The following is a 22,871-nucleotide window of genomic DNA, read 5'->3' as shown; positions in this document are numbered from 1 at the left end:
AGAATAGTTACAGTAGTAGATCGATCGTATTCAATTCATTTGCAGCATGCATAAATACTGATGACACAAAATAAAAATACGCACTAGATCGCTCATTAGAACACATGAATCAGTGTTCGTATTCTCATTGTAACCGTTGTATATTACAGTCTAATAAAGGAATTCTTGAGCGACACACAAGGAAAAAAAAAATTACCACAGTGTTCTCACCACATGTACTCACTATGGCAAAATACTACTACTACCACCACCTTTACCTACTGAAAACAAATACATCTAATCTGCATTACCAATGTACGAATTAAAAAGAATTCCTCAGGCCCAAACATAACAATTCTGTGGCAATTCACAATATTTTTTACATAACTGGCAGGAAGAGATTGCCAACAGTGCGGGCAGAGAAATGCCTACTTTCAGATATCTCTATGTCAGAAGCACTCCACTGACCTTGACGCAAATAATACCTGCACTCCAAATTTCCGACACCAAATTCTGGAAAAAATATGCATTGTTAAAACTGTGTAACGATGGCTGCTCATTCAGGAAGGTGTAGAACTCACTCTCTATGCAAGAGATCTTTCTTTGGATTTAGTATACAAATAAAACATCCTTTTATAGATTGTGGATCAAACAATTATAAATAAGGTTGGAAACGGTTTTCACACGCTTTTTGTGTCTCAGCAATAGGACTCAACAATGCTCCATCTACCTCTATAATGATAAAATTAAATTCATTAATTTAACAATTTGCCAAACGCCACGACCCAGACAGGTCTCATGGCAACGATAGGATAAGGAAGGGCTAGGAGTGGGAAGGAAAAGGCCGTAACCTTAACTAAGTTACAGCCCCAACATTTGCCTGGTGTGGAAATAGGGGAAATAGGAAACCAAGGAAAGCCATCTTCGGGGCTGCCGACAGTGGGGTTCAAACCCAATACCTTCGGAATGCAAGCTCACAGCTGCACGCCTCTAACCGCATGGCCAACTTGCTCAGTAAAATTTATGAAATGATTAGTATAGATAGCTTTAACCCATCCACATTATCATAAGCTGTGAGGTACCATGAGGTGATAGTTATGCCTGAGATACTTTTTTGTGTACACAATTGCTTGAAACATTAAAGAGGAAATTACATTTTCTGATCAGAAATATCATTATCAGAGAGTTCAGACTGCCTACGCATCACCTCGAAAAGTATACTTTAATTCCTTACATTCAGATATTATATGCGAGCAAATAACGTGTTTACCGCATTAATTTGCAGCCTTGTTTTCACTTTCTTTAGAGGCTTAAGTAGCCTACTCTCTTCAACGACCGCCTCGACATGATCTACGAGAGCAATAACGGCAGCAACCTGTCAGATAATGCGACTGTACACACATATCACAGCCACGTAGAATTAGTGCGCAGTTCCTCTTCTACACATTCCCTCGGGGCAGCTACCTTTGAAGTGGGTTATCAGTAATCCCACTTTTAACTCGAGCACCACTCTCGTTAAAGGGTTTATGAGTCAAATCCAAAACACCCCGTTTGCCCTTTCCAACAGCAATCTATTCAAAAGTATATCATATTACACAAAAAAATATGTTCATTATCTGTTAGTTCTGTGATTAAAAAAAATATTTGTAACTTGTTTCACACCCAGCAGCTGCTTTTCAGTGTAGGTTTTCTTCAAACATACTTCCCCCGAGATGACATTTTCGTCTTCAGAACCATAAGCAATTCCTGTGTAGATGTACTTTTTATGAGTTTCGACTTGACAGTTAACCGGAAGTCAGACGGTGGTGCCAAACTGCTACGAATACAAACAGCTGATTTACGATACACAACACGAACAGAAATGTATATACTGGAATATGTCCATAATCCATTATTCTTTGTAGCAACATACATAATTCACGTAAGATGAACAACAATACACAACACATTTAGGATAAGGCTACAAGATAAAAATATGTCAAAGCTCGAACAGATAAAACATTAGAAAATTAAATTAAATTTCTACTCACCATGTAGAAGAGCTTGTTTTGCTGTTGGATTCAATTTCCCCTAAGGAAGGAAATAATCATACTAAGGGAACACACCACTCATTTCTGAGTCACAATTGGCATTGTAATCGTCTGTGAGACTTTCTTTCTCCCAAGCTTTAATTATCTCTGACTTCAAGTGTCTCACAACGTTGCTCCAGTCCTCCGTACTTTTACGGCCTATGGCTTCGAAAATAAGTCGTTCAACTTCCGAAACTCAGAAGAGTCTGTTATTCTCAGATACAAAATCTTCACTTGGGCCCAAATCAGTTCTATGGCGTTAAAATGGATGTTGCAAACAATTTCCCGGGCCTGGCTCCTTAGAGGAGTACCGCATTCAAACAGCTTTCTTCTCTTGGGAGCTTCATCCTTAGAAGTAGGCGTCGACATGACAGAATATGAAATTCACACACGGGCCTGAAATTAACCTACTATATAACTACTGAACAAAATATTAAACTACCGGTAAGCTACTACATAAACTAGATCACTATTGTACCTTGTTACACACTATTCACTGCAATATAACGCACTATACTATTAAAAAATACTAAACAATAAATCTACCTCGACACTACGAAATATAAATGAACAACCGAGCACAAAGACACACAAAGACCGCCAAAGGAATTGAGCACAATACAACACACAGCTGATAGCACGTGGTTACAATAACAACAGATCGACAACACTGCTAACCGGAACTGGTGTCTAACGCGCTCTATCAGAGCGATCGGCTGCCTATGAATGGCAGTTGATTAACACATTGGAGATGCCGCTCGTAGAAACTATGGGTGCGCTAATTCATTGCTGCTGGCGGAGCTCGGAGAAACTATGGGCACAATTTCACTGTAGCTAAAAAATTGCAGCTGCCGTTTCAGCGAGCTGTGACTTCACTAGGATACTGTTGAATGCTTCTATAAGCATAAAATATACTAATTATAAACATAAGTCGAGAGCTTTTCTTTCAAGGCACTGATAACACAGCCACGTTTTTACATAACCTAAGGCTGCGTCATTGTTGACTCTCAGCTGTGAAATGGGCGGGAAAAAACGTACGGTACATGTGGACAGAAAGAGTGTGTGTTTGAAAGGCAGGCTTGTTTGTGTAATTCTTGTGAATATTTAGCATGTCTAATTCAAAAGTGTACGGAATTTCGACAACGAATCCATAATGGATGTGCTTTTGGAAGACATGACTTCTGAAAATGAGGATGAGGATAACAATTACACACAACAAGACAAACAACAATAGACCACAAGTAGTTTTTCATTCTCCAATCTAACAACATAAAGCACATTAGATACAAAAGCGTCCAACATGATGGAAAAATTTTTTTTATTAATCTTCCATTGTAATTTGGTCACCGGTTTACTGTTCCTAGTCAGTTTATGGATATCTTGTACCGCATAAATTAGCCTACATCTACTTTTAAAGGTTATGTTGAACTCATAAAGTATCAGTAAGTTCTCGAATGCATTATATTTAGTTCTGCCCGTCACTAATCCAATCAAACTGGAAAGAGAAAAAATATCATTAACACTTCCGAAATTACGATTATTGGCGACCTTGAACTCAGCTAGAAAGCGCGCTCGCTGTACAAGACTGTGCGAAAGCGAAATAATACAATGTGTTTAAATGTAACATGCGCAAATAAAACGACTGCGGCTTTTATAACATTTTAACACATAAATGTGAAATTCCTAGTCTTATATTAAGACGAAAACAGTAATAGGCAATCCCAAAACCTCCAATGGCTTTATGTATGTAAGGTGTACCATATGTTCTGGTCTCAATAACATATTCAACGTCAAAAACTTCATAACTGGTCCGTATTGAAAAAAGATTTACATTCAAAGATAAAGGTATAGGATTTTCCACCTGTTCAATACAACTTCAAATGTGATATAAATTAAAATGTCACATTTTATTATTAATTTTTAGGTACCGGTTTCGGCATTTTTATGCCATTCAAAATTGCATCACAACATAAAACATTTGACTGTATAAAACTCTCATATGTACATCATAATAAAGCTCAGAACAAAAGGTAAAATTGATCTATGTACAGCTCTGTGCATTTCTATCACCTGGTGATGTTAAATGCTACGATTGTGTATAGAGTTACAGTAGCCCAATACGTTTTAGAAAACTTTCTGTATAGACTATTTACACAGCTGATTAAAATTATTGTATTGACCTTCATGTAATATATAAAAAACTTTTGAACGTTCTACCATGAAAGATTTCAGCATATATACAATATTAGCTAAATTTTTTCAGAGTATTACTACAGTATAAGAGAGAAGAGCATTTATTGTCCAATTCTTTTAAAGGATAGTTCCTCTATGGATTATAGTCGGAAAGCCAGCATAGACTGGTCAAATTTTTTAGAATCAAGTAAAAGGCTTTCATGGCTTGTATCTTGCTTAAATCTTACTTGAAATAGCTTGACTGTCAGGGTGTTCCTCTTTAACTTTTTAATCAGCTGTGTAAATAGTCTAGACAGAAGATTTTACAAAAACGTATTGGGCTACTGTAACTCTATACACACTCGTAGCATTTAACATCACCAGGTGATAGAAATGCACAGAGCTGTACATAGATCAATTTATTACCTTTTGTTCTGAACTTTATTGTGATGTACATATGAGAGTTTTATACAGTCAAATGTTTTATGTTGTGACGCAATTTTGAATTGCTAGACTTTTAGAAGGTTTATTTGTGTATATATATATGTAATTTACTCAATGTCCTTGTTTGCTTAACCTTAGGCTGATGATAAAAAATGCCGAAACCGGTACCTAAAATTAATAATAAAATGTGACATTTTAATTTATATCACATTTGAAGTTGTATTGAACAGGTGGAAAATCCTATACCTTTATCTTTGAATGTAAACTCAATAACATAATCGTAAGAAATCAGCTTCATTTTCCGTATCGATTCCTATTTTCAAAGACATAGCAATAAAAAATCTTCCATCTTTTTGATACTTATATTTGCATGTTAGCAAATCAATTAATCATACAAAGTACATGTTTCGTTCCGTTTTAGAACATCTTCAGCTTCCCTTAGTGAATCACATACGCAATGTAAAACAGCGAAAGATATTCTAAAAAGGAACGAAACATGTACTGTGTATGATTAATTGATTTGCTAAAATGCAAATATAAGTATCAAAAAGGTGGAAGATTTTTTATTGTTATTAAGTCTTTGTAAATATAATCGTACACGATATTAAAATACTAAATCTGTGTTACTTAAGAAGTAGCCATTTCAATTCCTGCCTGAAAGCCCAGCAATTATACAGTGCCCTGAGGGAAATGCCGAAAACCTGTTTGGCGACACACTCGAAAAAAGTAAAAAAATAAACATCTAACCCTGGACATAATGTAGACGTTTTGTAAGTACGAACATTTGGCGAAACTCGTTCCGTCTTCAAATAGAGCTATCGAAATGCGCTCTGTCTCCTTCCAATTGTCGAGGGAACTCTCTGCTTTATGATTTCCGAGGATTCTCTAAATAATACTACCCGAAAGCGATGCTAAGATGATCACTTATGCAAGTTCACCGCCGATCGCTTTTCCAGTACAGTACTTCTTTAAACTACCACAATGACGGGACATTAACACCAAGATCCGTAAGTATGCCACAGATGTCCTTTCATAAAATACAGTTTCTTCGAAAACGCGCGATTGAGTATTTAGCATTGATGGGAATGAAATTTCTCGACGGTTGAACCGAGATTTTTTAACGTCATTTAATTAGGATGCTCGCGGGACCACGTAATTTAAACGAATAATACGGGAAAACGTAGTTTCCGGGAACGTATAATCAAGTTTCTACTACATTTGCAAAAGTTCACTTTCCTTTTTTTGCCTCAGATGCCGTGTATTCAACTAAAGTATACGTTTCAGTTCGTGCACAACCATATTTCTCAGATAAATTAGTTGGGGAAAATTGATCTAAACAAATTTCCAGCAAGGTCTGAAACTGACAACGGAATATTATGCTCCAAAAGAAATAATGTGAACAGCAATTTGGCATTTATCACCGCAGTTTCATTACTTTTTTAAGAAGACCTATGAAACGGACTGGTTTTTTAATATTGATTCACCGTATGTGTGATGTTTTTTTGGATTCTGTGTGTCTTCTGCAATCATCTCGTCCACCATGAGCCACAGAGAAATCATACAAACACACACTGCATAACACGTAGTTTCCACTAACACGTGAAGCAAGCAGGCATGGCCATTTGTTTGAGTAACCATCTCGATATTTCTGGAACACTGCTCTCTTCTTAGAAGAAGATGCAATTTGACAATTGCTCCGCATCATGTTACAAATCCAATCTTTCTGAATCAACGACTGGGATAATTAGAATTGCAACGCGCTAAATATACCACTCACGTCTACGCATAAAACAAAGAGGGAGCTGAACCCGCGCACTGGAGAAGAGCAGAGCAAGGAGTAGAGCCTACTTCATGGCCAACATAATGCGTCATTCTAGCTAAGAGAACAGCGTATATCCATGAAGCTGGCCGTGATTTCACAATGCTTACCGGAAACAAAAGGAAGTGACGAACAAATAACCACCAAAATATGTTTAGTTGCCAACTTACAAACATTGAAACGAGGAAGGTTGACCAGCAATGCTCTAAGGGATTGACATTTTTTTACTCCTTTCCTTTTTTCATAGAAATTAATTTTTATCATGATAATAATGTTGCTTTTCTGTAATCATTTCCACTTTGACCGTAATCGCGAAGTGAAATCCGTAATAGTTGGCACCTCTGCTAGTGAGACTAATCAATCACTACTGATCTGCATTTAGGGCAGTCGCCCAGGTGGCAGATTCCCTATCTGTTGTTTTCCTATCCTTTTCTTAAATGATTGCAAAGAAATTGGAAATTTATTGAACATCTGCCTTGGTAAGTTATTCCAATCCCTAACTCCGCTTCCTATAAACGAATATTTGCCCCATGTGTACTCAATTCCAGTTTTATCTTCATATTGTGATCTTTCCTATTCTAAAAGACACCACTCAAACGTATTCGTCTACCGATGTCATTCCACACCATCTCTCCACTGACAGCTCGGAACGTACCACTTATAATACCAATATAGTTGGTCCATTATTGGACATTATAAATTTTCCAGCTAACTCATTCTTGGTTGCGAGCGTTTTGCCCCAGTGTGCTAAGTTGGGCTCATAAGTTGGTAAATAGCACACATACCAAGACGCGTGGCTAGTGCATACCGTGGAGGACACTGCGTAGGCTACTTGGAGCCACCAGCAGTGAAAATGCACTATCAGAGACTTAGTCTCATTTTCAAAAATTGATACACTTTGGTATGCCCAATTTACAATCTTATTTTAAAACACTGATGAAGTCCAAACAACACATCCAAACTTGAAACTAAATAATACATCAAAACTGCTGTGGTTCGGCAGTGGCATACCAAAGCGTTTAATTATTTGTTATATGTGTGCATATATCTATCAATTGTAGCGTGGCTGAAGATGACCCAATGTATATGGGGTTCGAAACTAGTCCCAGTTTTATAAGACAATATACAAGCTTATGGCATTGAATAGGTGGACCCTTCTCTACCCTTTGATAATGATCAGTGGTCAATAGGGACCATAATGAAACTCATAACTTATGAATCGAAAAACTTACTCTAATGAGCACGCACAGTCAAAACAATTAAAATCCTGAACATCATCGTTTTGTGCACCTAGTTATCTAAATAGCCACAAGATGTCATAATTTTATTTTTACTTTCAAATTCTCATGAAATTTCCTATCACAGTGTGAGGGCACCAGTCATTGCTACTTGGCACCAACAAGAAAAAGCAGCAAACATGCTTAGAGACAACAAATATTTTACATTTGTATTTCATTCCATATTTTTGCTCTTGTTTCAACATGGATAGTGATGAATTTGATTTACAGTAAAGTGGATCCGAGAACGATGTTACAGACAGTGGAAGTTATACAGCATCCTTTGATTAGGAAAGTGATACAGGCTCATTAAAATTTATCGAGAATCAGAGTCAGGCAGGAAATAAACACGAAGGCAGCAATATTTAGCGGGATCATTTGAAATTTTTTATGGAGACTATTCACAAAATATTCAATGCTGCAAGCATTTCCTTGAATTTTTGTATATTTTAAAATGCAATGGACTTTTTGAAAGAAAGTATCATTAAAATTTTTGTTAATAATTTTGTATCGTTATCCATATTGTACACTTATAACAAATGTCAAAATTCAACAATAAAAAATTACCAATATTCATATTTTAAACACTTTTAAGTGGTTAAGAATACACTAATGTTATACAAATAAAAGTGACCCACTATAAGTGATGTAAACTAGACTTTGGCAAGCACACATTGACTGATGTAGTAATGAAATGAATATTTTAACTTGGCACATAGGCTCATGCATAAAAGAGAATTCTCTCCCATCATTTTAACTGTATACATTGGATAGGCACATACCTGTTGCTGGAGCAGATGATGGGACAGCTGTTGTTGGGTGACTACGTGCTGCTGTCGTCCTTGGGGAACACCACCATCCTGACCAGATTGCTGGTCCACAGCCCCATTCTGCATAGCACTACCACCTGCCTGCCCCCCTGGACCAGGCCCTGTGGCAGGCGGCTTATTGCTGGCACATGGCTCAACAGAGCTACCCCATGAACCCGATGACATGAGCTCATCTGGCAGATCATTCTCCAGGTCAAACATGTCTGTGTTGGTGAACAGATCTGTACCACAATACCAATACATCATTAGCAAGTTATATTTGAGAGCGCACCGTAATAGGAACGACTGTGATAAAATGTCATACCCTGTAAAAAATATGACGAAAAATGTTGTGTTCCTTGTTAATTACTGCCCAACTGTCAGTTAAACAAAAGTCAATCTATTAACCAATTATTCCCTCCGTACTGAAAGTCCAAGCTACTCTAATACAGAAATGTTTATAACTGAATTCCATTGATACTTGCAATAAAAATCATATTCGATATGACTTGAAAAATGGACCAGCGTCATCTGATTTTTAAACTTTGAGATCAGGGCAGGGAAGCAAATGGCATGAACTAATGTTCTTCAAGAATAAGCCTGAAAATAACAGCATGAAAAGGAAGAAAAACACAGCTGAAAATGTCATTTCATAACAGCTATTTTTTACAGAATTTCTGATATAACATGATGGTGACCATCATTCTCCAAACTAAACATGAAAAGGAATGATAGTAGGCTTACAACCTCTCTATTAGTGGAATCCGTCAAACACTGTTGTCTTGGCTTATGAGAAAATGAACACCCTAAAATGTGACATTTAATTCACCAGGCTCCTTCTCTCAACTTTAAAACAGCCATGTTGACTTTTTTCAAATAAAAAGGAAGCCTCAGATGTCATATGATCTTTACCTTTCTGTGATGGAGTGATTTACAGAAATAAAGTCAATTTCTGGTGGGTGCTGAAGAACACAAAAAGACAACCTAAACAAGAACAGGATAATATGTAATACAAAAATATAAACTCGCTAATCAGGATATTCAGCACTCCTCACAGGCCTCACGGTATGTAATATATCTGCCACATTTGGTGCACTGATTTAACATGTTTCCCTATCCATCAAAGTTCCATATCGAATTACTACACACTGGTTCAGAAACATCATTGAATATTCACAAACTACCAGCATTACAGCACTGCTTGGATAGTGGAAGGTATGACCAGAGAAAACCATAGTTTATCTTGAATGACTAAACTAAGTAAATTTGCTCTACATCGCATGACACAGATAGGTCGTATGGCGACTATAAGATAGGAAAGGGCTAGGAGTGGAAAGGAAGTGACCCTGGCCTTAACTAAGGCATAGCCCCAGCATTTGTCTGGTGCGAAAATAGGAAACCACCGAAAAATATCTTAAAAGGCTGCCGACAGTGGGGTTCGAACCTACTATCTCTCGGATCCAACTTCACAGCTGTGCAGCCATAACCGCACGGCCGACTCCCCCCAGTATGCCTTTGTGTAATGACGAGAATGTTGTGAGAAGTTTCCTCCTCATTTTATAATCCAGTATGTTCTAACATTATCCAGTTCACTCCATGCTCCTCCAATATATTTCAAACAGTGATCTATGTTACATGCTTGAAGCTTTGCTGGTTACTCACTGGAGCAATCCGGAAAATAGATGTTGGCACAAATAATTTCATGCACCCTGCTCCTAACTTCTGAAGGCAAGATTGTATCCACATAGGCAGTGAAGGTTTACTCGGCTTATAAAATTCAACACAGCCTTCCGGCATGCATGCCTCAGTATAAATCCAATGTATTTTTGCAGGAGTCGCAGGAAAATTTCCCTTTGAGGACTTGGTGTAACTCTAACCCATAAAAATCAGGTGCGATTTTTTTTTTTTTTTTTTGCTGTACGTCGCACCCACACAGTTAGATCTTTTGTCTTATGGCATCAATGGGATAGGAAAGGGCTGGGAATGGGAAGTGGCCATGGCCTTAATAAAGGTATATCCCCAACATATTCCTGGTATGAAAAAGGAAAAACCACAGAAAACAATCTTCAGGACTGCCAACAGAGGGTATCAAACCTATTATCGTACGCAGTGTTCTCCCTTGGACCCTCTTAATGGGCGCACTGCCCTGCCATTTTTACAGACTGATCGGCTAACGTAACTTAGATATGTGCTACTTATAAAATATTAATACATGTTTGAGTCATTGGGTGCTCCAAATTAAAATGTTGCTATTCTAAAACTATTTCTTCTTCTTCTTCTTTTATGACCACATAGGATCACTTTAGTCAGTCCGTCGTTCAGGTCTCTTTGAAGGGACTGTTCGGGCTTTGCGGTCCTCCCAGTACTTCTTCAGACGCTCCGATCTTCGTGCCCTTTCCTCAGTTGAAAATGTGCGTGTTGTTGGTTTGTTTTGTGTAAGGGTAAAGCGGAGGTTTGTATTCTTGAGTTTTGTATTCAATTTTATCTTGTTTTTGGTGTCTTCTGTTGTAAGGCCTATTTCCTTCAGATCCTCTCTTACTTCTCTGATCCATTTACATCCTGTTGTGGTATTTTTTGAGACGAGATTGTGTTGTACTAGTTGTTTCAGAAGTCTCGAGTCCTGCATCCTCATGACATGTCCAAAGAATCCCAGTCTCCTCTTACGCATAGTATCTGTAATGGGTTCTAGCTCTTTGTACACGACTTTGTTAGGTATTAACCGCCACTGTCCAAACTATTTATTTTAAAGAAAAATAATTACTGTCAGCATAATTGCACTTGTTACATTGGAATTTAAATGTTTAGCTTGAGCATCATGTAGTGCTATGCGCGATGTCTCGATTAACATGACATCACAAATCTGTAGGGCACTCCACAGCAACCAAATGGTAAGCCCCGGTGTTACATGGTTATGATCGAGAAGTAGAGTACTAGGAGTTCAAAATACTCTTATGTCTTATTCTTGATAACACTAAAATAGTTCAATTCAGCAGTTAGTGCTTACCTGTCTGATATTACTGTTAATGCCCTGAGAGGAATAAATTGAAATTTAATACCATTAATTTTTTGCAATTAAATTGAAATAACAAACAACGTGCTTGAACCTATTCAATACAAGTAAATAAGAAATGTCGTGTTACATTCTTATTCAATTATAAGCAGAAGCGGTACTGGTTTCGACCACCAATCTGGGTCATCATCAGCCGAATAAAAATACAAAAACAATGCATAGGAAAACAAGAAATTAAAGGATGAGTCTTTCACAAAAACAGTTGAAGAAGCAATATAAAATAATGAGGATTAGCACTGCGCGATTTTAAATCGTAAAATCTGGAAGAAGTTGAAGGTCAGTCACTTATATGAAGTAAGGCGCAATCTTCTGAAGAGGAGCACAACACACGCAATGTTCAGCACTGTGTCTTAAATTGTTTACGAGAAGAAGTGAACAGTTAAGTGAGCCAGCCTGCGTATACTATCAGGCGCAAAATCACAACACAATTTAATAAATATGAAGTCCCAAAATTGTGTAGAAGTCGAAGACAAGTCGCTTGGTTGAAGCAAGTTACTAGCTCCTGAAGTTCAGCGCAACATACTCTATGTCCAGGACTGTGCTTTCAAATAGCAACGAAACTCGGTGAATAGCTTAATGACCAAGCCTGCAATCGTTTCGGTTGCGAAAATATATATAATACAATTTAATATAATTAAAGTATGTAACTAGGATCTTTTAGATTCTTTAGAACAGTTGACGTAAACCGTTTCGTCGCGCCTGATAGTATATGCAGGCTGGCTCACTTAACTGTTCATCTCTTCTCGTAAACATTTTGAGGCATAGTGCCAAACATTGCATGTATTATGCTACTCTTTAGAAAATTGTGCTTTACTTCATATAAGTGAGTGACCTATTACTTCTATATTTTACAATTTAAAATTGCGCAGTGCTAATCCTCATCTCATATTGCTTCTTCAACTGTTTTTGTGAAAGACTCATCCTTTAATTTCTTGTTTTACTATGCACTGTTTTGGTATTTTTATTTGGCTTATGATGACCAAGATTGGTGGTCAAACCCGGTATTGCTTCCGCTTATAATTAAATAATAATGTAACATTACATTTCTTATTTACTTGTAGTGAATAGGTTGAAACACGTTATTTGTTATTTCAATTTAATTGTGATACAGTTCAATATGGAACATCATGAAATTTTTATCTTTGAATTAATTTTTTTATGTAGTATTCCCCGCCTCGCTACTCATTCCTGCCACCCAGCTTGCAAAATTTTCTTGGAAGAACACTGTTACGAATGCAAGCTCACAGCTGCACGACCCTAACCACACAGCCAACTTGCTCGGTAGTTTGATCATACTAATCCTGACTGTTTTCTTCGTTAATTTCAAACTAAGCTGAGTGTTATCCTTTTGAATGCTATTACTGGAAGGACTTTACAATTCTAACAGTCAAAATCAGTTGCCAATTTGTCAGAATTTGGTCTGGCAGAAGTTCTCGAACATCCCCAAAGACACCTTTAAATACTACTGACCTCTGCTGGAACTGAATATGCCATTTTCAGAAAAGATATCAATGACTGGCAGTGGCGAAAAAATCGACACAATTCAAGGCAAGTACCAAAGATGCCATAAAACATAAATTAACCAAAGAAAAAGCATGTGGTTTTTAGAACAAAGTTTTCCTATCATTTGGTTGATGTAAAGCTTGGGATCAGATCCCTTTAGTGCAAAGCTAGTGCAAGTGAAGACAACTGTTAGAGTTGACATTCTCAAGAGAAATAGCACAGTTAAAGGGCTCAATTATAAAACAATAATTCTGACATACATTTTCCTAAAGACTTACAAGATATCTATTCGAAATTCACTAACACTACGTGTGCCTTCACTAGCATCCTCCTCAGATTTTCAACACTGCTCAATTAAACTCCATGGTCCATTATTTCTTGCACTATGTTAGGTTTGAAGTCCTTTGCATTGCACTTTGCTTTGGTTAACCACAACAAATACCCCAAATGTGGGCATCTCAAGTGTGTCCGTGCTGTCCTGAACAATTATTTTTGGCCAAAGCTATGGTCCCGGTGTAGTGAGCCTGCCTCTGAACTTGGAAGCCCTGTTTCAGTCAGGTCAGGGATTTTTACCTCGATCTAGGGCTGGTTTGAGGTTCATTCAGGCTACATCGAAACAACTGAGGAGCTAACTGATGGCGAGATAGTGATCCCGGTCTAGAAAACTAAGAATAACAGCCAAAGGATTTGTCGCTGACCACGAGTCACATTGCAATCAGCAGGAATTTGGGCTGAGCAGCTAAGCTAAGGCCTATCTAGGCTTGTAATGCTATGACGGGGCAGGGGTGGGGAGAAGTTGGCCAGAGCAGTAACAAGGCATGCAGTGACATGAGCCCACTGACTTAAAATTTTATATTAACAAGATTTCTTGCCAAAATAGAAATATTTGAACACCCATGGAGAAATAAAGCATCATAGCAAATTGATAATATTTAAATATGTTCTTGGCATTTATTATTGGAACATAATCCTTGTATGTATGACTGACAGTTCTACTTGAGTTGAGGGTAAGCTTCGTAGAAATGTATTTACTATCTTCATTGATGCCCATCTGGAGTAGTGATGAACCCTTTTAGAATTTCTGGCAAAATTGTCTGCTGCTTTTACTAACCGTAGTATCAACTCCCAAGTTTTTATTTGTTCAAGACACACCTGGACATCCTGATCATAGCTAAAAACCATCAAGAAATGGGGATCATCACATTTTAACATTTTGTTAGCTACTGATAGCTGTTAGAGCCGAGCTTCCAATTTACAGTTTATTACATTGAGCCTGCACATCTACCATGGCGTATAGTACATATTACTATTGGTTGTGTATGGAAGTTCCATCATTTCCTTGACAGTTCGTTGTATGATGATATCTAAGGCCCTCAAAGACATACAGCAGAATTTCAGTCAGTGGGATTGTCTGTAGCGGGTAAACTAGAGAAGGAAATATATAGTGGTTGATAATATTAAACTTTGATTCAGCTTAACAGTGGTAATTTAGGTAACTTTTCCCAGTTTTTGCAGACTGGAATGATCACATCATTATCAAACAAAAGTACATCATTATATCAGCAACCCAGATATTTAATTGCTTCACTGTCTGAAATTGAAGAAAAAATAATTACTGCCAAACCAAGGTACAGATTGCACTGAATTAGCCTGCCATAAAGCACTGATATTGCTTTACTTTTGCTGGCATTAATTTTTAGTTCTAAGTTCAGAAAGAAGTTTTTGTGTTGTATTGATTATTTGAATGACTGAACTGATACTACAAGCAGCCACAGCTTGATCATGTGTAAATCCTGTGAGGCAGTCAGGCTCAGTGACATCACTCAAAATGTAACCATGTTGAATAGCAAAACTTGGGTCACAGATTTCATTGTGCATGACGTTAAAAGCCAGATTGAATAATGTGTGTGTAAGATTGATCTTCCTTGTGGCATGCCACACTGAAGAGCTATTCTTTTGAAATGCTGGTATCATATGTCTAGAGGCATGATTTTTTCGCATTAACGATAAACACGACAAAAAATATTTTGAAGCGATTTTGCGATATCTTTATGAATCATGTTTCTGGTTAAGAAAATATGGATATTATGTTCACGAATTAAAGCAAATTAAAGTGATAAGGCCATTTTAAAGCGAAATTCAATTATTTCACGATAAGCGCGATATTACAGCGAAATGTGTAGTGAATAACGAACTTGACATTTTGTTCCAAGATTATACATGAAAAGAAAAGGAAGATCGAAGAAAGATTCAACAACAGGAAAGGAATATGTTATAATAAATGTTCTGGAAGATGTCTTTAAGACATGGCATCAAAGAAAAGGGGTTGGCTCCAGGCTTCTTGCCAAACAAAATGTTTCGAATGTTGTTCTTGTGGTGGCTGGTAATGCCGCCCCAGCCTGTCTCCTCACGGTATTGTGCAATCCTGGAATCCCTAATGACGTCTACAAGCAGCACAATTGGCTGGTGTATTTCGGCTTTGTGGTCAGGTGAAATCAAGAAAGTGACCACAGACAGTAGCGAAGATGGGTCGCTCGACAAGTGTTACAGGGCACAGCAAAGCTATACAGTTTGCGAGTGAAGGTTTATACGTTTCGGAAAGCAATATTTTAATGTGTAAATTTTGTAATGTTCGTATTGAGTGAAAGAAAAAAGATACTGTCTCAAAACATTGTTTTAAAGTAGGAACATTCAGAACGTAAATTTAGCACTCCAACAGTGAAACGCCAGGCAACAATAGAACTCTCATTAGATATGCAAAAGAAAGCTACGAGTGAAAAAATAGAATGTATTCACGAAACAAGAGCGATGCTACTCAAAGCCAACATCCCGCTGGAGAAGGTAGACGACCCTGCAGTCCGGAAATGGCTTCAAAAGTATGTACCAGGTATGTACAGTCTATCAATTAAACCTCCACAATCAACGATCAGTGATAGTAATGAAACCTTTAATGAATAATTTTAGAATTTCATAAAGCGAAATTAAAGCGATACGGCAATATCTATTTTGCGAAATAACGTGAAAATTAGTATCCTGCTCGCAAAATCGTTGAAAAATTAATGCGAAAAAAATCATGCCTCTACCTATGTCTATCTGAATAGTGCCTTTTCAAGGAGAGATACAGTCAAATTTTTACGGTTCGATGTTACCCCACGTGTAATAAGATTTTCAATATGCGTAAGACGTATGTTATCAAATGGACAAGTACATACATCAAATAACAGTTTTTGCCTGTGGATTTTGCTTTTTTTCTATTTTTTTTATAACAGCCAGAAATCAATCTTGAATTGATATGGCATCCTGCTAAATTGGAAAAAGAAAAATCCATGCTGGTTCGTATTGATTTCTTTTTTTTTGCTATTCGCTTTACGATGCACCGACACAGATAGGTCTTATGACGACGATGGGACAGGAAAGGCCTAGGAATGAGAAGGAAGTGGCCGTGGCCTTAATTAAGGTACAGCCCCAACATTTGCCTGGTGTGAAAATGGGAGTATTCAGTCCTAACTGAGCTTTCAATTTGCTAAAACTTGTTCATCCTTCTAATTATGGAATAGACTGTTACAGGACGCCAGTACGATAAGTTTTTAACCTATCCCTTTTAAATTAATAATGTTTAACCTTGTATAAACTTATCTGATGCATGCTGAGTAAAAATCATCATCCTAGAGAAGAACTGATACGGTCTATACAAAAAATTTGCATTATCACACCATCTCTCCCTGGGGCGTTCCAGAGATCTCTTCCCACCGGGGCAGTAGTTTATGACTGCTTTGAGTATCCTGCTTCTATCCATCCTATTTAGGTGTTCTAGCCAATTTATCTGGTATTCATAGATGTATTCCAATATAGGTCTCCTTTTAAGATCATTCAGCACTTCTGTATTTCTTTTGTTTTCCCACTTGTGGACTCCCGCTGTTCGCTGAATATATTTCATTACAGCTGTAGTTACTCTTCTCTAATAGCATTTCCTCAGCGTCCACGCCTCACTTCCATAGCAAAGTACAGGTCTTGCCAAGGTTTTGTAGATTCTTGTATGGGTGTGTATTTGAACTAATGATGGTTTAAAAACTTTACTTATGATTCCCAAACATCTGTTGAATTTGGAAATTTTCTCGGGTATGTCCAGTTCTTCAAAGAAAGACAGTTTGTAGCCGAGGTATTTAAAATCATTTAGTCTTTCCAAAATGTTGTTATTTAAGCAGATCTTGCTCCTTACTGGTTCCTTGCCACAGAAAGCCATTATCTTAATTTTCTCGGGGGATATTTCCATAGAGTACTTTTCTGAGACTAGGTTTACGTTATACACTAAACGCTGTAAATCATCTTCTGAGGTGGCGACCAGCACTAAATCATCTGCAAATAATATTGTGTAGAGCTGTCAATTTCTGTTAATTCGAATGGAACCATGTCTTGTTTCTCTAAATTCTCGTATGAGTGCGATCATATAGATTATGAACAAGAGAGAGGAAAGACTGCAACCCTGTTTTACTCATGCTTCTACTCTGATAATTTACCTTTGACCTTTACGGAAATCAGGTTATGTTTGTAAAGGTTACTTATGTTCTGTACCATCTGTTGTGGGGTGTGATTAGATATTAAAATGTTAAGTAAGTAAATAATGTATTGCAGTTTCCTTTGTCAAAAGCTTTTTTGAAGTCCACAAAGGCAATATGTGTTTCTACAATAAATTCCCTGTATTTTTCTAGAAGGATTTTCATTGTGAAATAGCCATCGCAGCAAGATCTTCCCTTTCTGAAGTATGACGTTCATAATTAAAGCTATAATAGCGTAGATTTGGAGCTCTCTGACCATTCTTAACTGTACACGATCTGGTCCAGCAGAAGTGTCCAAAGACATGCTTTTAATTACTTCTTAATATTGTTTGTGAAAATTTAAGAAATATTTTCCTTTATGTCATTAGCCTTCTCTGACATTTTCATTAGCAATGGCAAATATATTCTGAAAAATTATCTCTACTGCAGTGGAACTAGGCACTTTTTTGGGTTATCTGCAACCATAATTTTAAAAACTACTGTTCTCCTTCTGTTGTAATAATCTGACTGAGCAATTTTGTACTTATATCTACCTTGGATTATTTTCCTTAGAGCGTTGGAATATCTTTCAGGGTTAGACTACCTCGTATGATTTATAGTTGAGGGCTGATAGGGGAAACAGGTAATTAGAACATTATCATATAAATACCATATGTAGGAAAATAAAATACAAAATTGATGGGGAATTACATCTTAATGTTGTTCAGAATCTGTCATATTTCATTGATTAATACTAATTGTTATGGAATTTATAAGTAATCATATTTTGGCATGATGATATATTTATCCCCATGTTCTAATTACACCTGGTTTCCCTAACCCATATGCACCCGGCCTGTATGTACACTGACACTGCTAGGAATCCGTGATCATCCATGTATGCAGGCTTGGTGTTGCAAGCTTTTAGTTTTAAAAAGTACTGTAGGTGATCTACTAAAAAGTATCAACACGGGACCCGTTTTATATTATTCAGAAATGCCACATAATTCATCATAATACACTAACTGAACAATGTGTGCGTGTAATCATTCTCCTAACCTGAAAGTTTATAAAATTTTAATGGATACCGTCTTCACCTTGAATTGTTATACTGAATGAAATGCAAACGACCTCTGTATTTCATCAGCAATTCATCAAAAGAAACATTCCTGCCAGGTGGGTACAGTATCCAAAATTTAGATTCAATCATTTCCATTACAGGACGTAACTTTCTATGCGGATCGGATTTACCAGCAGTTTCATCATTCGCCAAATGGAAACATTTACTTGGTTCAAGGAACGTAGAACGAAGAATGACGATTCTAAATTATTGTGTGTAAACCAGTACCAGTAACCGAATTGTCGGCTGGCATACCCAATGGTTACTGTAATGTCCTACGCTATAAAGTAAAACCTGGTTAATTCGAAGTCGTTGGGACTCAAAAATCGGACTTCGAATTACATGATTTTGAATTAACCGCCAATTCGCAATTCAGAAGTACCAACCCTTGCCGCGTTACTAAATATTCTATGGCCCGTAACTGCATGCAGTTAACCTTGATTCACAGTTTATACCCTTCAAATGCCATGAAAAAAGAACTATTCCCAAAATGTATCCAAGAAGGTGCATTTACAGTATTCAAGTAATTCACTCGGATATCTCACTAGCAAACATAACCTCACGCAACGAAAGAAAAAAAGCGTGATTCAAAGACTAGGAGAAATCTATGCTGGCTCCCATGTGCAAGTGCTTTATTAATTGGATTACTATACTTTATGCATTTTAGATGCCTTGTATTTACAAAGGAAGTACCCAATGCCCTTAAAATCGAACTTTTCTATGGCTCTAACCCTGTACGATTTCCCGCCATGGTACTTCTCTTGTACTTCAGAAATGTAAACACTTGCCGCGTCACAAAGTATTCTAAGACCCATTAATACATGCAATCACTTCGATTCATAGTTTAAACCTTTCAAATGCCATGGAAAAAACTATTTCCGAAATGTATCCAACAAGGTGCATTTACAATGTTCAAACAATGCACTTGGATAAATCACTGACAAACATAACCTCGCGCAAGAAAGAAAAAAAAAAATCGCACAATTGAAAGACGAGGATAAATTATGCCGGCCCCCCTGTGCAAATGCATTATTTTTTGGATTTCTGTACTGTTCGCATTTTTATATGCTTTGTACTGTCATCGAAAGTGCCTGACGCCCTTGAAACATTGTGGTTTATCAAACTTTCCTATGACGAGGGGATAAAGTTTCTCGCTTCCATCCCACGTGCATTGCAACGTACTACTATGACCCATTTAAAACCATAAGACCGTTTGGGCTTGCATTAAAATAAAGCAATGCAGTTTCACCGGCAATGACAATATTGTTCGGTGCCTACGAATTTATTATCTCAGCTACGCTTTTTCGTCAACTGTCGGCATCGCCAGTGTTGGCGGATTCTGTTTTTCGGCACACTGCCTGTTGCGTGATATTACGGGGTTCCTTAAGAGGTTGAATACAAAAGAATTCCGATTTCATTCAATTTAGCAATCATGAAGCGCACTGTAGACCCACTGAAGTGAGTGTAAGTGCGGAAAGCTACCCTTCCACATTCCAGAATGCGGGTTCTATTATGACGCGGAGCGGATAAATTTTGAGTACAAATTACTCTGTAACATACTATTGTTTTAAAATGTAAAGGCAGTTCAGAATTTAAAGTCTGAATTCCGGTAATGGGGCCGACATTGTACTTCGAATTACGAATTATCCGTATTTCGAATTAAACAATTTAAATAACATGCAAAACTGTATCTCATGTTTCCGGGAACGAGAGCTTCTTTGAATTAGGCGGGATTTTGAATTAACCGATTTCGAATTATCGAGGTTCTACTGTAATGGCATCTAAATATTGTCTGACAATTAATTCAGTACTTTCATTTCCACAAATTTCAATGGTAGGGCACACTCTCCTTACTCCTGGAAAGGTATGAACAACTGCGATATTCTGGTCATGTACCAGCTCCACTCAACATGCTGTTCATCCTCTTCTCTACCATCGCTTTCACTTTCAGATCAATAGTGTGATAATACACGGACAGAACCTAAAAGATTTAGAAAACTTTGAATTTCGTTATTACTAAGTTTATCCCAGTCACACACGTTTCTTCAAGGCAATCTTCACAACAACAAAACATTGATCGACGGATCAATAATTACATCTATTCACCTCGAAAACAAAACAGAGAGAGCATGAATGCCAGGGAAAAAAATCAATCGAGGTACCGGTATCTAGATTAGACACAACTACAAATGCTTTCACCTATAGCTAATAGCACTCAAGACATGTTATAAGAGACAATGCAGAGCAGCATAACAGTCCGCTCATGGATTCTTAGTGCGGCTGATGGAGTGCGTACCAGCCCGCTTATGGGTGCATATGGGTTAACGTTGTTTCCTCATTAAGTAGTAACTAGTGGCAGCATGTTCCGGGCCTGATAATTTAGAGTTTGACAGCAAAAGTAAGGTAAGAATACAAGAAATTTTGATATTAAAATGATCAGAACTGAAAGACAGAAGCTGATCATGAATTTCCTGAAACAGTCTTCAACAGTCTTCTACTTTAGATTGAAGTTCTGAACTTATCTTTAGAGTTAAATGGCAGATAATTGCATGGACCAGTATCCTCTTGGAAATTCTCATCTGTAGGCCTACTTTGCAGTACAGATTCAATTTTCCTTTTGACAGCTGAGAATGCCAATGCCTCTTAGATCTATGCATAGATAATCCATGGGCAGAACTGAAACATAAACCGTACAATGGACAAGTATAATTAGTAGCGTTATTTCATCTTTTCCACATTCTGCTGTAGATTCCTGGAAAGAGTTATGACTTTTGAAGATGTGAATATACATGAATTGGAATTAGCTTTACTTTTCTTGATAGTTACGTATGAGGAATTAAATATACAGTATTCAAAAGTTAAAATAACAATGCAATAGCGAGGGGGGGAGGGGGCGCAGATGTATAAGTAGTAAACAGCAGTGCAGCAACCATCAATAAATGCCTCAAACCCAATTTTCGAAGGAACAATCCAATTATGGCTTCAAGAACACCATAAACACCACAACCAAACTCAAGAGGCCTAGAATCTCTAACAAAAGCCTTGAACAGATAAGAAGAGGCTGTAAATATTTCATAAAATATTAGATATGTACTATGAATTAGAACAGAATATTCTTAATGAGCATGTGCAACTCAAAACGGTTCTGAAACTGATTTTTGGTAATATATTTGTCGCAACATATAAATGTCAATTCTGCATTTTAACAATAGACAAACAATGTAAAAAAACACTAAAAAAACACAGATGTTCAATGAAGCCATTAGAAGCAGGAAGTCACACCACTCACTGGTCAAACATAATGTGCATGACTGTAACTCCGTCTTGACCGAAAACTGCTAGAATTGTTTTCAAGCTGGATCTGAATTTAAGTGGCACAGCGCAAATTCAGAACCAGTTACAGTTTTCTATTGGAACAACACCTGTGGTATTGCACAAAAACTGTTCAGGAACAACCTGATATTAAACATAAAATACATCAAACTGAAAAATAAATTCAAATGTTGGATTTTGTTAAATTTATCTGCATACAGGGAACTTAACATGCTCAGTTTGATGTCAAGAAGTTATTTATGTAATTGTATTGTAGCTATATTTTATAAAAATTTACTACTGCTTTTACAGAACATTAGAAATATGACTCTGTAGCAACCAAGACAGCTGCAAATTTTCTTTCTGGACTGAATGTATACCCGCTGCCATTGAAGTGCAACAGACCACGCAATATTACGAACGTAAAGGGTAGGAGATGGCCAGTAGCCTGCAAGAAAAACCCTGAGTGGAAGTCGTACACTCGGTGCTCAATACAGAAAGCATGATCACACGGATGCACAAAAATGAGATTTAGCTGTACATTGAGATACTGAGCAAGATTTAATAATTAAATTTCAAGACAGTGGCAGCATATCCAATGTTCCGAAGGGCAGATGATGACCAGTTTTAACCAAAGAAAAGCTTAGGAATATTTCCAACATAATCCTTAGAAATTCATCTATGATAATGATGATTGTTGTTTAAAGGGGTCTAACATCTAGGTCACAAGCCCTTAATGGTACGAGGTAAAACAAAATGTAA

At 37.2% G+C, this 22,871-nt stretch overlaps 1 protein-coding gene across 2 annotated transcripts in view; it reads right to left on the bottom strand.

The window, feature by feature from the left end:
* Positions 1–22,871, bottom strand: part of LOC136884354 (CREB-binding protein) — a 263,590-nt gene that overhangs the window by 210,226 nt on the left and 30,493 nt on the right. For both annotated transcript variants that reach the window (XM_067156476.2, XM_067156477.2), the window contains exon 3: positions 8,543–8,811. In XM_067156476.2, the coding sequence (XP_067012577.2) occupies positions 8,543–8,811 (269 nt within the window). The remainder of the gene's footprint in view (positions 1–8,542; positions 8,812–22,871) is intronic.

The sequence above is a fragment of the Anabrus simplex genome, chromosome 12 (genome assembly GCF_040414725.1).
Source record: "Anabrus simplex isolate iqAnaSimp1 chromosome 12, ASM4041472v1, whole genome shotgun sequence".
Taxonomy (NCBI): domain Eukaryota; kingdom Metazoa; phylum Arthropoda; class Insecta; order Orthoptera; family Tettigoniidae; genus Anabrus; species Anabrus simplex.
The sequence above is the reverse complement of the archived record's forward strand: the minus strand, read 5'-3'. Positions and strand labels throughout refer to the sequence as shown.